This window comes from Tinamus guttatus, unplaced genomic scaffold, assembly GCF_059628265.1.
Source record: "Tinamus guttatus ecotype Peru unplaced genomic scaffold, ASM5962826v1 Tinamus_guttatus_pri_ptg000652l, whole genome shotgun sequence".
In the NCBI taxonomy this organism is placed as follows: domain Eukaryota; kingdom Metazoa; phylum Chordata; class Aves; order Tinamiformes; family Tinamidae; genus Tinamus; species Tinamus guttatus.
The window spans coordinates 1890024-1907101 of record NW_028289186.1 but is presented as its reverse complement, the minus strand read 5'-3'; the positions used below and the strand labels follow the sequence as shown (position 1 = coordinate 1907101).

The following is a 17078-nucleotide window of genomic DNA, read 5'->3' as shown; positions in this document are numbered from 1 at the left end:
GGCGCCGCGGCTCATTTTAATTATTGCATATAAATAAATAAACCAGGTGTCAGTTTAAAGGAAGGGTTGGGGGGCGGGGAGGGCGAAAGGGGGCTGGGTGGGCGGCAGGGAACCCTCCAGCCTGGTGAGAAGGTGGGTCGATGTAGGGGAATCAATAAGCATTTTTTTTTTTTTAACCAAAAATAATGTCTCCGGCAGCAGAGCCCTCTCCGAGATGTCAGGTATCAGTGCGGAGGGGCAGATCTGCGAGGCGCACGGCAGCTCCCGGGTCCACGCTCCGCTAGGCTCTCCGTGGGAGCGGGATCCCAGACAGCTCTGCTGGGGAGGCAGCCCAGGAGATTTGCTCGCGGGCTGCTCCGGGGGATCCCAGCCACCTCCGGCCCCCGAGCGCCAAAGGTGCCTGTGCTGCTGCGGCTGCTGCTGCTGCTGCTGCTGCCGCTGGCGCATTTCAGCCAAACTCCATCCCGAGCGGGGGCAAGTTGAGCCGGAGACATTGGAGCCACCGTGCCTGGGCGAGCGCGCCGGCACTATGCCTGCCATCAAGAAGGAGCGACTTGACAGGGAGGAGATGGCCCTGGCAGCCTTCAACCAGCCCCTGGAAACGCTCCCCGACTACCTCGCCCCTCTGGCCGCCGCTGCCATCCCCGTGGTGGCCCCGCACCCGCCGGCGTACGAGCAGATCTTGGCGCACCGCGCGTACCTGGGCTTCCACGAGCCCCCCCCGCACGCCCACCACCACCCCCAGCACCACCTCCCCGAGGACCTGATGCTGGAGAGGTTCTCCTCCATCCCGGATTTCCAGCCCTTCTTCGACAACGGCGAGCCGTGCATCGAGGTGGAGTGCGGGGAGAACAAGGCGCTGCTCTACATCAATAAGTTGTGCCAGGGGAGCAAGGGACCCTCCATCCGCTACCGGGGCGAGTGGCTCACGCCCAACGAGTTCCAGTTCGTGAGCGGCAGGGAGACGGCCAAGGACTGGAAACGCAGCATCAGGCACAAAGGTGAGGGCCCCGCGGCGACGCGCCCCGACACGCTCCGAGGGACCGCGCGGAGGGGGGACAGCGCGGGGCCCCCCAAACCCCCGCGTGGACAGGGGGCGACGCGGGACCTCCGGGCTGGCTCCGGGCGGAGAGGGGACGACGCAGGACCCTGCGGCGCCCCGGGCAGAGGGGACAATGTGGGAGCTCCGGGTGGGGGGCACAAGGCGGGACCCGCAGACCCCCTGCGCGGAGAGGGGACAGTGCGGGACCCCCGAACCCCCTGGGCAGAGGGGACAACGCGGGACCCCCCAGCCGGCTCCGGGGACTCATCCCCTGTCCCGGCGCCCCCCTCCCCGGACACCCCCCTTCCCGCCCCCCCACCCCCCCCATTTCGGGCTCTCCGTAGAGCGGCCAAGTTTCGCGCGCGGTTCGGGAGCACTCGCGGGAGGAGGAGGAGGAGGAAGAGGAGGAGGAGGAGGGAGGGGAGGAGGAGGGAGAGGAGGAGGAAGGGGGGTCTTTTCCGCAGCGAACTTTCCACCCGCGCGGGCGGAGGTTGGAGCGCCGGGCGCGGCGCGGGGGGAGCCCCGCGCGTGGGGCCGCGCGGCGGGTGGCGGCGCCGGGGGCGGCGGGCGGAGCGGAGCGGAGCGGAGCGGAGCGGGACGGGCGGCGGCGGCGGCGGCGGGGCGGGGGGGGTGTCGCCGCCGTCGCGGCAGGTGGAGGGCGCGGGGCCGGGTCGCCCTGCGGCGCAGCCGGCGCCGCGCGCGGGGCGGGCGCGGGGGCCGCGGAGCCGCCGCGGCGCCGGGAGCGGAGCCGCGCGGGGGGGCGCGGGGGCCCCGGGGGCGGCCGGCTCCGCGCCCCGGCCAGGGAGCGGCGGCGGGAGGGGAGCCGCGGCCGCGCCAAGGGTGCCTATCGCCCGCCTCGTTTACCGCCTGTTTTGCTGATTTATTTTATTTTATTTTATTTTATTTTATTTTATTTTATTTTATTTTATTTTATTTATTTCATTTTATTTCATTTTATTTCATTTCATTTCATTTCATTATTTTATTTTATTTTTATTATTTTTTATTATTTTTTATTATTTTATTTTTAATTATTTTTAATTATTTATTTTTAATTATTTATTTTTATTTTATTATTTTGTTTCTATTCTTATCTTTTATTTAATTATTTTTATTTATTATTTTATTATTTTCAATTTCATTATCTTATTTAAATTTCACCAATTTATTATTTCCATATTTTTATTCTGTGATCACTTTTATTCTATGATCACTTTTATTCTATTATTATTTAGATTCTATGATCACTTTATTTTCACTTTTATTCTATTATTATTTTTATTCTATTATTATTTTTATTCTGTTATTACTTTTATTCTATTATTATTTCTATTCTGTTATTATTTCCATTCTCTCATTATTTTACTCTATTATTATTATTATTATTTTCCCGTTTTAATCCCTGGGCTCCCGCCAGGCTCCGCGGAACCCCCCGCCCCCCCCCGCCCCGCGGCTCCCTCGGGGGGGCCCCGCGGCTCCTCCGCGCCGGGGGGGCCGTTTCTGTGCCAGGAACCGCGGGTTTCTCCCCCTCCCTTTAACACTTTCCTTTTCTTAAAGCGCTGATCCCTCTTTTTTTATTGTTTTTCCTCCTCCTTCTCTCCTTCATGCAGGGAAAAGTTTGAAGACTCTTATGTCCAAAGGAATCTTACAGGTACATCCTCCAATCTGTGATTGCCCTGGGTGTCGAATTTCGTCTCCAGTGGTAAGATGATTGTTAAACTATGGGCTTTAGTTAAGACATCTCCTCTCTCCTCCGCCTCCTTCCCTTAAAAAACAAACAAAAAACCCCTAAATCCCTCTGCTTTGGTGGTGCCAAAGCGGAGAATCCGCAAGGATCGGAGCTGCTGGACCCAGACTGGGAGGTTTCCTGCAGTTTGGCCGGGGACCCTCTTTGAAAAGCCCCTTCTTTGCAATTTGGGCAGCTTGTAGGGTTTTTTTGGGGAACTATCCCAGCTCTACACAAATGGCAGCTCATTTAACAGCCCTGTCCCCACCCAGGCTTTTTTTTTGTGTTTTCGTGTTTTGCAGAGGAGTAAAATGGCTAAATAAACCCAAGGGAGCCACGATTGCACCCGCATGGCAGAGCCTGCCACACTTTACAAACCATTAATGAATTATTTTTTAGATGAAGTGAATGAAAATCAGGCTCATCTTAACTCTTCGCAGCTCTTAGTTAATTCTTGTCACAGGTCTCAATTTACTGGTTGCATCTTTCTGCCCCAACTTTGGAGTTAGATTTTCTGCCCTGTGCCTTTATCTTGAGGACTTTGCAAATCTCCGTTTGCTGTCAGTGTTTTCATGAAATAGATGGTGATGCTATAAATAAAAAGAAGTTACTGAAACTGCAGTCAACTAAGATATTTAAATCGTTTCATTGATGTAGAAATAACCATAAAATACAATAAGAGCATTTGAATGGGATGGTAAAGCTGTTGGTTCATGGAGCTGAACCTGGTCATAATCTGAAAAAATCATCATGATTTAAACGTTGTTGGCAGTAGGACTGTGGAAACAGATGCGTTGTGAGATTTACTCATTTTTGTCCAGAAAAAAATAACCATTTTTTATTTTATTGTTTTTATGGCGTGTTCTCTTTTGACATGGGGTATCTCGATGATTCTGCATGGTGGGATCCCAGATGTGAATGATTCCTGCATGCTATAGATGTGCGTGGGTGTTTTATGTATACAAACATCCACATCCGTCATGGGAAGGGGCTTAGGGCAATGCTGAGCAGTTGCGGAAATTAATATGAAGACATCATCCGTGTGACACGGGTCTCCTGAGCATTCTGAAATACTCGAGACTGAAATAATATTGACACTGAAATCATCGTAACTGCACCCAGAACTTGCTGGGTGAATTGCGGCGATATCGTGGATTTTAGACATAGCAAAGCAGATGGAGGGAAACCCGGCCGTTCTGGAGGACACATGTAGTTCCTCAGAGCTCACAGGGCAAAACGTGATGTTGTGTATGGTTTTTTTTCCAGTTTTGAGTTTTGCTCGTGCTTTAGTTACTGATCGTGTGGATCAGAGGCCGTACAAGGGCCTGCAGACCAAGGGGACACACAGGACGCTTGCTGGTGGTGCTGAGCTGTCTGGCCAGGTGACACTGTCCTGTGGTCATTGCTAGGTAATAAGTTGCATTAAGTGGTAGCCAAAATGGCACACGGTGCTTTCTTAGCGAAAGCATTTGCCATACTTGCTGATTGCAGAGCAATCATCCTGATTTTGGTTTAATTTCTCTTGCTCTGAAATTGATATGGAATCAGAAAGTAATTTTTAAGTTTTACAGAGCTATGGTGATTGTTGTGTAGTTTCCACTAATCTACCATTAACAATGAGCTTAAAAGAAACATGTATTTCTAGTATTAATGGGTGCCTCCTTTTGATATAAAATACTCTTTAAAGGGAAAATGTGACTATATTGGTGTATTTTATGCTCATATGCCACCTCCCCCTGTTTACCCCATCTCAGTGCGTTTGGCAAATAGAGAAGTGCTGCTGCCCCAGCTCCAAAAGTGCCAAGGGAGGCGCTGAGGCTGTTTGCAGATCCGACCCCCAGCACCCCACTAGCTTCTCAGGGGCCAACCAGGCTCCATCCTGGTCAAATCCTTTAAAACCAGCCCATGATCCCTCCGGGAGATCCATAAAATCCCTTTATGGGTCCCCATCACTGTGTACCTCAGAGGCACATAGATCTCCTTGAAGACCATGAGCTTCAGCGATGCTGAAGGTCATACAAAAGAAAAACGGTGGTGGAACTTAGGAAAAAGACACTAGATCTCTTGTACTCTTGGTCCGCTCCCTTAACCAGAGCCATCTCTCCTCTCTTGGAGCACATCTGGCAGATCCAAGATTTATTTCTCTTTCCACAGCCTGTGGGGGTGAACCTGACCCGTCATCTGAGGGCTGAACCCCTCGGTCTCATTAGGTGGCTGTAGGTCCTCAGCTTTGAGGGTGCTCTAAGACAAGGTGTTTTAAAGCAAGAATAAAAGGGGGAGCTGGTGAGACCTCCCAGTGAGAGATTTCACCAGAACTGCGTTTAACATTGCTTAGTGCATTTTTGGTGCTGAAATGAGAACTTGTATCGGTTTTCAGTATGTTGAACTTAGAGTCTTTTGGTAGCTGCATGCGCTCCCCGTGGCACAAGGAAGGGGGCAGGAACTGGGCGCAGTTTATTTACCCTTGCCCATTTAGCGACTGCAGCCTTAAGCACCGCTCAGATCACAGGACCGTTTGCCCTGCTATTTGGCCGTGTATTTTATAGTGGAGATAATGGAAATATAAGTGTGCAAGACGCAGACCTCGCGCTGCCAGCGCGGGTGGCGCGGAGCCGTCCCCGTGGCCGTGCCCTGGCTTGCGGTGCCAGCGGCGCGGAGGCCCCAGCCTGGGTGTCTGGAGCCGCCTTTGGAAAGGAAATGGCCTCCGCGGGCCGCGCCAGCTTGGCAGGGCGGCCGCAGCCGCCGCGACGCCCCGGTGAGAGGCGGCGGCGGCGCCCGGCCCCCGCGGCGCCCGTCGCAGCTCGTTTGCTGCAGCTGCGCCCGGCGCCGGGGCCGGCTCCGCAGCCACCGCCGCCTTCCTGCGCGGCGCCGCGGGCGCCCCCGCATCGCCGGGGCCCGCGGCGCCGCCTGCCCCGCTCCCCGTGAGGGCACCCGGCGGCTGCTCGCGCCCCGCGTGGGTCCGTCCTGCTCAGCCCCCTGCCCCGCCGGATTGCCGGGAGCGCCGGAGTTTCCCCTCGGAACGCCGGGGCCGCTGCCCCGCGCCCGCCGCGTGACCTGCGCCGGCCCTCAAGCCGAGCGGAGGGAGGGGAAATCTCGTGATTTCGTTGAGAACAGCGCTAAAATCTCCATGGCTAAAGCAAAATGGCTTAATTTGGGAAGTGTTGAGCGGAATAGAGATGTCCTTTGTACGGGATCTGCTCCGTTTCCCTCCTCAGAGGGAGCCCCGAGCGCGTTCTGCAGGCCGGCCTCGCGGCCTCTGCGGCGCCTCAGCTCAGCCCCGGCTCGTTCCCGTGTTCATCTTTTCCCTTCTCTTTGCAGGGACGCGTGGCCCTTTGAAACGCTGCCCTGGCTCCGCTCGGAGCGTCGGGCCGCGGCTCCAGGGAAGCAGGAGGCTCTTAAAAATCTATCCCGACCTGGCTGCAGGAAAGGAGCCCCGGTAGGATATTTTGGCCTCCCTCCGTCTCCTTCCTGGCGTGTCAGGGCGCGTGGCCATCGTGTAGCTTGGTCAGTGACATGGGTAATTCATTTACTGGGGCTGTTTTGCTCTTGTTTTATGTGAAATTCTTTCTCTTTGCTCCTATTTTTTTTTTCTGTTTTGTTTTGCTTTGTTGTTGTTGTTGTTTTGCCGCCCCTGAACTTAAGGCCTTAATTGAAGACTTTGTCAAGGATGGAAAACACATATATTTGCTTATTTAAAAACTAAATGACAGCAGGGAACAAAGCCCCTGCTTCTAGCCCTGAGATTGCTGCATGTTCCGCCACCTCCTTGTGCAGGGGCTGGAAGGTGGCCCAGGATCTCCCCCACGGTGTGGCCTTGTGTCACCTGCCCTGCTGCTGTCACTGCCACCCCCAGCCTGGCCCTGCCTGGCTCCGGCGGAGGGTCTTTCAAGGGAAATTAATGGGAAAAGAGGACCTTGGCTGCTGCAAACTTCAGCTGGCTGCCTGTAGAGGCAGAATTAAGCCTGAAAATGTACTTAGAGCTTAACAGATTTGGGTTCTTTCCTGAGGCTCTGTGGCCTTAGGGGTTGGATGCTGGGGTTGGGTGAATGGGGGTGTCAAGCATTTGCCTTAGTGTCTCTGGTGGCTGCAAACGTGGAGAAATCCCCTCCGTCAAGCAGACTTATAAACCTTTCCTGTCCCCCAAGGTCTTTGGCACACCCTGTTGATTTTTATTTGTGGTTTCGTGCTGCTTTGAATCCGGCACCTTTTAGTTGAGTTTAGCATTCGTTGGAGGTTGCTTTTTATTTTTCTAATGGGCTTTGCTTAGGCAATTTTTAGAGGGTTCCTGTTGCAGTGCAAACTTGGAAGTTAAACTTGAATGCTTAGCAGAAGTTCAGTGCAAATCTCTTTGCCCATCGTAGAATCATAATAATCAGAGTAAACCCGGATCAATGGCTCCAGGAGTACCAGCACAATACAGAAGGATTTAATTTTGTGGATTATTAAATACCCTCTGGAAAGAAAAATATTAATTGGATTTCAGAGTGTACAGCAGAGCTGGTGAAGCAGCCATAGTTCAGGAAAATATTTCTGTCTTCCTGTGGCTTTTAAGGGGTTCCGGGCAGGTGAGGCTTGCTGCAATGCATAAGCTGTAGGGAAGAGTGCTACTTTCTCAGTTTGTTTCTCCACCAGGTCTGGAAAATCTACTTGTCTGAGTAAAAGAAAGGTAAGCATGGAAATCAAGATAAATAAATATATAAAAGCAGTGAGTGCAACATCATCTTGATAGCAGCCGTGTCAAGGGCAGTGTAAAGGTGAGATAGGATAAGTAATTTTGCTGTCAAAATTATTTAGAGATGTCATTAAACTGCTTAGGGCTGTCTCTCCTGCTTCAGGGCACAGACACCTGGTTTTAATTTGCAGTGGTCTGTGTCCAAACCTGCTGGCCCTAATCAAAGGGACCCACATTAATTTGGAGCCTGGCTGCAAATGCCTTTAGTGAACACAGAATCTAAATGGCAGAGGCATCCAAAGGACCAGAATTAAATCCCTCACCAACTTCGTTCACTTTTCTTTTTGATAGGATTAAAACTGGTTCAAGTTTGCAGAGGTGACGAACTTTCATATTTCTTGTTCTGGCTGAGTTACAAGACTGGGAACAGAGAAACAGTGTCCTGTTGGTCCCAGACTTTGGAAAAGAGGTGCATTTTGTCTTTAATAACATAATGCTTGGTCAGAATTTTACAGTTGCAAAATCACTCTGCTTTTTCTGTATATTTTTTTATTCCCCCTTTGGATATTCTCATTTGATTTCTGTTATCCATAGTCTGCAGGCTCGAAACTTCTTGTCACACACAGATGCCAGGACTGATTCTTTTTCGGCATCTCTGTTTCCTTCTCTCTCTCCTTCCTCCTCCAGACTGAAATGCAGCCTCTTTACTTACACTGCAGCCCAGGATTCACCATTCCCACCGGTTTTGGTCTCCTTCCTGCTAGGAGACACTCAGCTTCCTCACTTCTGGTGGATGCCTGTGAAGAAATCTCTTTATAGGACACTCTGTCCAAATTTGTGATTTCCAGTTAAAAGGCCATGAAAGACATTTCCCAAAGAATTTACTGTTGCAGGAATCACATGAAGGTTTCTAAGTAAAATGGAGTGCATTTTCTTTAGCATTTCTGCTTTACTTTTCCGTTGTTCTTGTGTGAAGGTAAATCTTCTGTCCATATCATATGCATTGCTTTTATTTTTGGCTCCTGTTATTTTAACAAACCCAGGGAGAACAGAGAGGAAATTACACTTTCCCCTGGGCCATAAATATAATCTGATACGAGATTTTGTTATAACGTGTCTAGGGAGGAGGAGGGATGAAGGGAGGGAATTCCCAAGGATGGAAGGAAAGCGTCTTGCTCGTTTATTTTACTGTAGTTAATGAAGGCCTTTTGCTATTTTTACTTTGCTATTTTACTGCAAAGGTGCAAAAACTGGGGGTAGTATCAAGCCAAAAATCTGTCCTGTTCTAGGACGATGGGCAGTGACTGTAGTATCCTGAATGTGCTGATCAGTTAGGAAAGCGGGATGTTTCCGGAATGGTGTCCAGGGAACTAAGGAGCAGGAAAGCTTAAGAGCTTTTGATGCTAGAAGAGATACTTGACAGTGTTTTGGCCTAGGGAATTCATCCTCTAAAATATTCTGGTGCTGATACTGGAACCAAGTTGTGTGTTGGCCTGGCAGTGATCTCCAGTTTAGTCTTGGACCGTTTAGAAAGCAGCTCTGTGATTTTTCCCCGTTTCAGCTAACTGATCTTCCTGCTCTAAAACTTTTCCCTTTCTTTGAGAGCGAGCAGAGCACTTCAGATGAATTCCCTGTCTTTTTCCCAGCGCTCACCCCTCGGAGCTTGTTAATTCAGAGCTACGGGTGGATTCCACTCCAAGCAGAGCTACCGTCGTGCACGTAACTCCCCATGAAACTGCAGAAACTCCCTCGTAACCCCAATCCTCTCCTTTTACCGGGGGATGAACTGATGCTCGGCGGTGCCGGGGCTGCTGATGCTGCTTTTGCTGCGTTGCCAGGGCAACCGGAGATAGCGCCCGAAGACAGGAAAGGGCAAACGCTCCTTTCTGCCACAGTCTGGAGCATCAGCGATGGAAGGAGATTAGATGGAATTAGATAATCCTGAAATTCACAGTGATTTGACGCCAGGCCTTTATTAAATAAGTAAAAGTACCAGCCCTTACAGTAAAAATGAATTCTTTTAGATCAATAACTTTTCCCACCATTTGTCACAGCTGTGATTCTGAAGATCTCTTTTTCTCTGACATGGGGTAAACCACACAGACATTCCTCTTATTTTTTTTTCCAGAGGGGGCTATGATATCAATTCCTCTTTTATTTTTCCCTTGTGATTCACCCACTTACCATAAACTACCCTTACAAAGGAAAGCGCTACAGGATTCTTTGGTGATGGCTCAACATACTGGAGCTTACAGCAGTGTTGCTTAAAAATTGTGCACCAGCAGTCTGAAGGATGCTGGGGTTTTAGAGTTGGTTAAGACAGAAGGAAATAAACTGTATGAGGTGAGTGGCTGGGCAGTTTTTTGTCCCTTGTGTGTTAGGCACCTAAAACTAGTGGGACCTTATCTGTGCCTGGGCTCATCTGCAATGGGATTGATAACATTGTGTTCTGATCTAAAGCAAAGCTGGGTTCAAGTAGGCATGGCAGTGTGAGCACAGGATTGGAGTTTGATCACAATCAGTCCAGATTTACATCAATTTGACTCTGTTGACTTCGTTTTCGTCTTTAGACTGGCACGGCTTGCATCAAAATTTAGTGTGCATCAGAGGATACCTAGCAGAGCATGGAAAATTTGGTGCACTCTGGCCCTCAAGCAGTTTTGTTTCATATCAAGCTAAATTTGCTCTTTCAGATCAGTGGGCTGATTTTTTTTTAATTTTATTTTTTTCCTGGTTGTGCTACTGTCCTTCATGTGCAGCTCTGATCACCACTGCTGAAGTTTCTGCAGGAAAAGGGAACAGTATTTGGCCTCTACATATTCAAGAAAGAGTATATGCAGAATGAGAAGGACATTCTGCTTAGTACCTCTAAGGACCCTTATAATGACATCATTCTGAATGAAAATGTAATAAACTGTTTTGATTCTTTTAATCCCCAAATCAACAGTGTGATTCCTTAAAACACATTGGCTTGAGACTCATGAGCTGATAATTTGAGGTAGAAATCTGTCCATCTGCACTCTTTGCATCAGCAGTGTCTTCCTGGTACTGCTGAGGGTTGACTTCTCAGGAATAAGTTCAGTAGAAGTGAGGAGCTGTATCCCAAGACCAAGTTCTAGCAGCACCTTCACTACCAGGGTCACAGCACACGCGGATGAGAGATCTTTCTGTTTGCTGCATAAGGATACATCTTATTTGAATTCTCATTCCTGCTTCTATTTAGGATTCAAGTGCACTGAAATGAGAGGTTGGGTGATGAGGTGTCAAATCCCAGTAGGAATCAAAGCCATGATGACCTGCAAATATGGAAAATCTGGGATTTCACATCTCTACCCTGGAGCAGAAACAAGGAGATTCCAGTCCACGATCAGGTTTCTCCCGCTGTCCATGTGCAACCTGGGGAGATTCATGGTGTAATCCAGGGGAGGATCTGGCTTCCTGGCTTCAACAGCAATTGAGTAAGACAGAATATTTAGATTTATAGGTTAAAAAGGGAAGAGGCACCGTTAACCATCAAGTATAAGGTCTCGCACTATAGTAAGAGGTAGGATTTCCCCAAACTGTTTTGCATTTTGGGCGACACGTCTTTGTGCTTTGCTTTTAGGGGAAGCCCCCAGTCACAGTGAGACGTTTCTGGCCCGCGTTGATCCCGGTGACTCGTGCTGGTGGGTGACTGCTCGTGCTCTGAGCTGATGGTATCGCGGGTCCGAATTTGTTTAGTGTCACTTTCCTGCCGCTCCTTGTGGCTTTGAGCGACGCTCCTCAGAGCGCCCCGCACGCCGTCATCACGACACCTTCTAGCCTCTCTGCAGGGACTTAAATAGGTGCTGCAGCCTCCCATAATGAGGCAGTCCCAAGCTTTAATCATCTCATGAGTCTCTGTAAACCCCTGGCACTGTCAGCACCTTCAAGGAGCCTCAAACACATCCAGGCCATGGTCCTGCTTTCTACTTCTGCTTCTTTATGTCCACATTATTGATACGGAGCATTGCCTGGGATAAACCTCTCCCTGGATTTCCATCACGACCCCTGCACCCTTTTCAGAATCCCTTTTTCCCGGGATTGTGTTCCCAATGTTCTCATGCCAACTCCATGCACGAGTCCTTGCTGTTCCATGTCTCTGTTCCCTCTTTTTCTTATTGCCGTTAACTTGCACATTCTTGGTTTTAACCATCAGCTCTTTGTTTGCTTCCAGGTCCTTGATAAAAATGTTACAGAGAACTGGTTACCCCTTTGGATTTTGAGATCTTTCAATGGATTTTTTTAATGCATTTAATTAGTGCCATGTTGACTTACAATGCCAAAATTTCTCAATCAAAGAGTTCTGTGGTATAAGATCAAACACCTTGCACGAATCTAAGCACATTTCAATAGCACTGTTTTCTCAGTGAAAAATATATTAGTTTAACATGTTTTCCATAAACAAGCTTTAATTTGCATTAAGTATATCATCCTCCTGTATTGTTACTCCGGTCCAGTTTCCTCTATTTCATTATTTCTCCTGGGAGTGATAAAGTTACTTGGATTATCCTGTTTATGCTTTTTAAAATACAGGCACAGGACTATGTTTTCCTGTTTACCTTTGGACTTCCTCATTGTTTTAAGACTCGTTACAAATCAAAGTGAAGTATATAAAGACCTCCCTGGCTCACTCTTCTGACGCTCTTGAGTGCAAGTTATCTAAGTTTGCTCATTTAAACTTTATAACTTTAGAAGTTTCTGTTTCCAAACCTTCTAATTTAGTGCTGGCATGGAGACAATTTCATTTCCATCCCATGTTAGACTAACTCTTGTTTCCTTATGGTAAAGAAATGAAGTATTTATTGAACATTTCTTATTTTTTTCAGTGTTTCTAACAGTTCTGCTGTTCCCGTCTAGTAATGGACTGAAGTCCTTATTACCTCCGGTCTTTAATAAGCCAGTGTTTACAAACCAGGCTGGAATTCTCCAGGGAATGAAGGAATTATTAAAATGGCAAGTGCAGTTATATAAGATTAGGATCTTTATAATGGGTGGGGAAGGAGAGGCCTTACCCATTAGAGAGGCCCTTTACTGCATATTACGCTGATGAAATGTCCAAGTGCCTTAAAGTCTGCTTCTCCTTGGTACTTAGTTTATGGCTCCGGTGGGATTCCTGCCGTTTTCCTTCCGGTTGCTCCGTGCTGGAGGCCTGGCCTGCGGCTCGGCTGCCCTCCGTGGAGCAGGAGGTTTCTCTTCATTTTCTCCATGCGGGATCCGATGCCGCGTGCCAGGCTGCGTGGGTACAGCTTGTGGGCTGGACTCATGAATAGATGTGCCGGGGTTCCAAAAAAATCCCCTCTCTGTGGTTTTCTGATGGAAAACAAGTGGGTTTTCCCCACCTGGATGCTGTTCTAGTTCCACTCTAGTTCCACGGTGTTGTTTTCTCCTGATCCTTCTGTCCCGACTTCTTGTTGGGGATTGCAAAGCGAGTTGATGCTCGAGTTACCCAACAAAGTGATCAGAAAAAAGGAAGTGTTTGGTCAAAACTTGCACCTCCTTAAACCCACCAAATCTACCTGTTTGCCTTGAATGATCCTGCAAAGGTGCCGGGAGGTGGGATGCGATGCGCCCGTAGCTGTAACGAGGACAATCCTGCTATCCTGCAGCCTGTGAAACCTGGCATGTGCCGCGGCGGTAGGAGGAAGCGAATCCCTCCTTGGAGCTTCCCGGGAATGCTCTGCCCGAGTCTCATCCGGCTGCGGCGTCCGGAACGGTCCCAGGAGGCCAGCGGGTTAGAATCAATAGCATCCTTGATCAGCAAATTCTACCTTGATCAGAAAATCCTGGTAATTAACACAGAAAAGGGTGTATGACATCCCTCCCTGTCCCCAGAATGCAAAGGACGGACGTGCCCAGTGGTCCCTACCTGTCGTATCGGGGCAGAGAGCAGGATGTGTCGAGGCAGCAGTAGCTGCTCATTATGGATCTTTGTAAATAAGGAAATAGAGCTATGTGTTCATTTGTGTGTGTGGAGCCATCAAACATGAATATGGCTGCTTGCCTACAAACAGATTAGTTTTTTTATTGCCGTTGCCACCTCTGCGGTGCTGTAGGGCCCAGCTATACTATATATAGCATGATAAATCTGCTTTATATCAATGGGAACTTTGATATAATATATTATTAATATCACACTCATGATTTGAATATTTAAACATGCAGGACACAAATGGAAAAGTAATTTTGGCTTATGTTTTTTATTTATCTATTTATTTTAGATTTATGGTGGACCTGTCACAGGCAAAGTGTTGTGCAGGTGATTACAAATACAGTCAGAAATTCAAAACTGCCGTTCTGGCCCGTCCGGATTATCCCCTTCTCTGGAAATCACTCCCTCCTTTTGTAACCAGGTCTCTTCTAGCACCGTGAACCTGTTCACTCTGATCCCAGAATAAACCAAGGGGAGAGAGGAAAGCTGAGCCCCGCAGTAACGTGCCTGCAGGTTGGTGCTGGGGGATACTTGGGATACATGGAGATCTTGGGGAATCCTTAACAGGGATCACAGTCTTGCAGTTCCGGGTACAAATGGCATCGCTGGGTGGCTCTCATGGCCACTAACCCGTCACTTTTGCAAACTAAGGTGGGCTGAGGAAAGGGCTGTGGCTGCTAAGACCCTTCTGTCCATATGGATGATTATTTTGGCCCATGCACCCCTTGCAGCCCTTCTACAAGTTTTGCATGTGCAAAATTCATAAGAAAATAACACATTAATAAAACTCCAGCTTTGTAAGTGAAGCCGAAGGGCACGGCGAGAGCATTTCCCAGTGTGGGTGAAGCACTCTTGACCAAAGCAGCCTGAACTGTGTTTGAGAGAATCCTGCTTCCCTTGTTCCTGCTGAATTGCCCCTTAATGGGCTGCAAGAGCTGCTGCAGCGAGTACAATGGGAGCTCCTTTCCCCTCCACTGAAAGGTCAAGCCTAGGCCCTTTCTGTTGACTGTTCCCACTAATTAGTTTAAAAAATACATATGTGGTACCAGAAATTCTTGGTGGTACCAGAAATTCTTGCTAAAACCCAGGAGCAAGTAGCAAAGCAGCTGCAAACATGCGTTAGAAGAAATAGTTTCACCACATGGAATATCCACTCTTGTGTTTTCAGTAATAGCGGGAAGGGAGAATATGAGGTTTAAATGCTGGCAAATATGTTTTGTAAAATATTTTTATTTTGTCAGGGAAGGTCTTGTTCCTTTGTTCTGTTTGTGCAGCGCCGTGCCCGGAGTGGTGCTCCTCCTGCAGCCAAAAAATAGGAGGTAATGATCTAGGCAGGAGCATGGGCTGCAGTGATAGAGATACCTCAGTGCTCTCTTCTACATACATATGCAAATATAAATATGTGTGTATATCTTGGTGACTATAGCAGTAAGGAGCGTGTGTGTAAATGGACTATAAGAGCCTGAAGAGAGAATCCACTAGGTGAGCTAATGGCAAGAGAGATGGGGTGCAGTTTGTAGAGACTTGGAGACGTCTTCTGGGCGCTAATGAGTCCTTTGAGTTTCAGCCAGAATTAGATAAGGGAGCATTTTGTGTGTGACTGGGCAAGACGGGCTGGATTGGAGCCAGTGGAGGTCCTGGAGCACCCGGGGATGTCGGCAAGGGATACAGGAGGGATATTGGGCTTTTCAAGGGCTCCAGCAGGTCGCTCGGTCCCCCTCGTCGTCGTGTCACCCCTGTGTCAGGACACAGATGGGACCTTTGGGAAGGCAGTCGCTGCATTTGCTTCCTTTTTGCTTGGACTGATAGCACGGGTTTTGCAAAACAGGATTGCAAAAGCTTCATTAGTAAAATGTTGCCTTTAGGTGAATTCCCCCCGGCCCGGTCTGTGCTCCTGAGTGCTGTGCAGCTCAAACAGTTGCAGGACAGCTGCAATTGCAGCTGCAATGTTGCAGGAAACCCACAATTATTATTCATTTAGCTCTGGCCTTTTTATACCACTACCCTGCTCTGACCTCAAGTGTGATTTCAGGGGGATATTTTAGATTTGCAGCGGGCACCCAGCATCTGAACAAGCCTAGACCTCTGCCCGCTGCAGTGCGTGGCACCTGGTATTCCTTTGGCTTGGCTTGGGAATGGCTCCCATGCCTGAATGTAGCACGGATGGATTCAGCCGTTGGAAAGGTCTGCATCCCAATCTGATCCCTACGGACTTTAATAGAGCGTTTGGATCTTAAACCCTGTCTCTCAGACCTCATCCTGCGTCTCCCAAACCCGTGCGGGTAGGACGTTGGCCCTCGCTTGCTTAGCCCTCATTTTAGCTCCCATTTCTCCTTGTAGCTGACAATTCATGTTGGATTCTGTGTGTTCCTCAGCATCGTGGAGTCCAAGGGACGTCGCGCGGTCCTCCGGCATTTGTATTCTGCTCTTGTTCGGGGCCGGAGCGAGGGAAATACAGAGAAATGCTTTTAATCCATCAGAAAGAGATAACATCCCTCTCTTTGTGCAGGGGCTTCCCTGGGCAGGACTGCGCCGTTGAGCCGTGTTGGCGCTGGGAATCCCAGCACAGGGATTTCTGGCTGTAAGAATTCAGTCCTTTGCTGAAAATTTTAAGATTCAGCAAATTGGAAAGAATTGGAAAGCAGTGGACAAACTTTTCATTTTTTTTTGCATGACCAGAGCTACTCCCTGGGGCAGGGTCCATGCAGGAGCAGCAAGATACGATCTGCACCTTTGCTTTTCCACAGATTAAAATGGAATTGAGCTGTCCTCCTCTGGGGTGGTGAAGGGCAAAAGTCAGGTCCTCTGTGAGGACTTACATGGCTTTGAACTCAGATGGGCTTGAGCTGAGGCCAGCACTAGGACACAGGGAGACTCCCTCATTTCTCACCCTTGGGAAGTGTGAGGAAGCTGCTGTCTTTCTCCATAGGTTTGCCTATGGAAATGTGTGAGGACAAGTGCATGCTAATGGCACCTATATATAGCAGGGGCTCCGTGCTCCTGTTAAGCTGTCAAGGGACTATTCCCTCTCCTCCGTTTGGCTCTGTCAAACTGTAGATATTAGTCACCCCGTGACTAATTCCCCTTGGAGGGCCCCAAAGAGGTGCAAAACAGGCCCTCGCTGTGGGGCACAAAATACCACATCAGGGCTCCTTTCTGAATTTAGTTAATTGGAGGAGAAACTCCTATAGACAGAGGAAACTCCCCTGGAAGGGCGGCCTGGTGGTCCTCAAGCAGGAGCATCCGGAGCATCCGTCCGGACACACTTCGGATAAGGTCTGTGCTCCATTTCTTGCAGCCCTTTGAAACTGCATCTCCGGGTGCCTGCTGAAAACACAAAGCTCCTGATGGGAGGCGGTGATTCCTGCAGGAGGAAGGTGGGATGGGAACAAGCTTGGGCTGGGATTTCACTTCTCCTTGTGTAAGGACTTTGTTTCCCCCCGTGCAGCCGCTTCCCTTGTAAACCAGAGCTGCTCGACCACGAGCAGGATCACGCGAGAGGAGGAGAACTCGGCCTCCTCCTGGAACTGCAGGGGGGAATGGGGCTCGGCAGAGGGTAATTGGTAAAGCTTGTATTTGGCTGGGCTTTGAGCAACCCTAGAAAATCACCGAGTAAGGAATAGGAAGGCGAGACCTTAAATTTGCTCTCCAGCACCTCTGACGGCAAAGTATATCCAAATATATTTAT

General features: G+C 49.0%; 1 protein-coding gene across 1 annotated transcript in view; it reads left to right on the top strand.

The window, feature by feature from the left end:
- The first annotated feature begins 214 nt into the window (after window positions 1–214).
- SAMD11 (sterile alpha motif domain containing 11) overlaps window positions 215–17078 on the top strand; it is a 79638-nt gene continuing 62774 nt past the window's right edge. Inside the window, exons 1-2 of the mRNA XM_088536100.1 lie at window positions 215–1001; window positions 2653–2744. Of these exons, the coding sequence (XP_088392226.1) occupies window positions 215–1001; window positions 2653–2744 (879 nt within the window). The remainder of the gene's footprint in view (window positions 1002–2652; window positions 2745–17078) is intronic.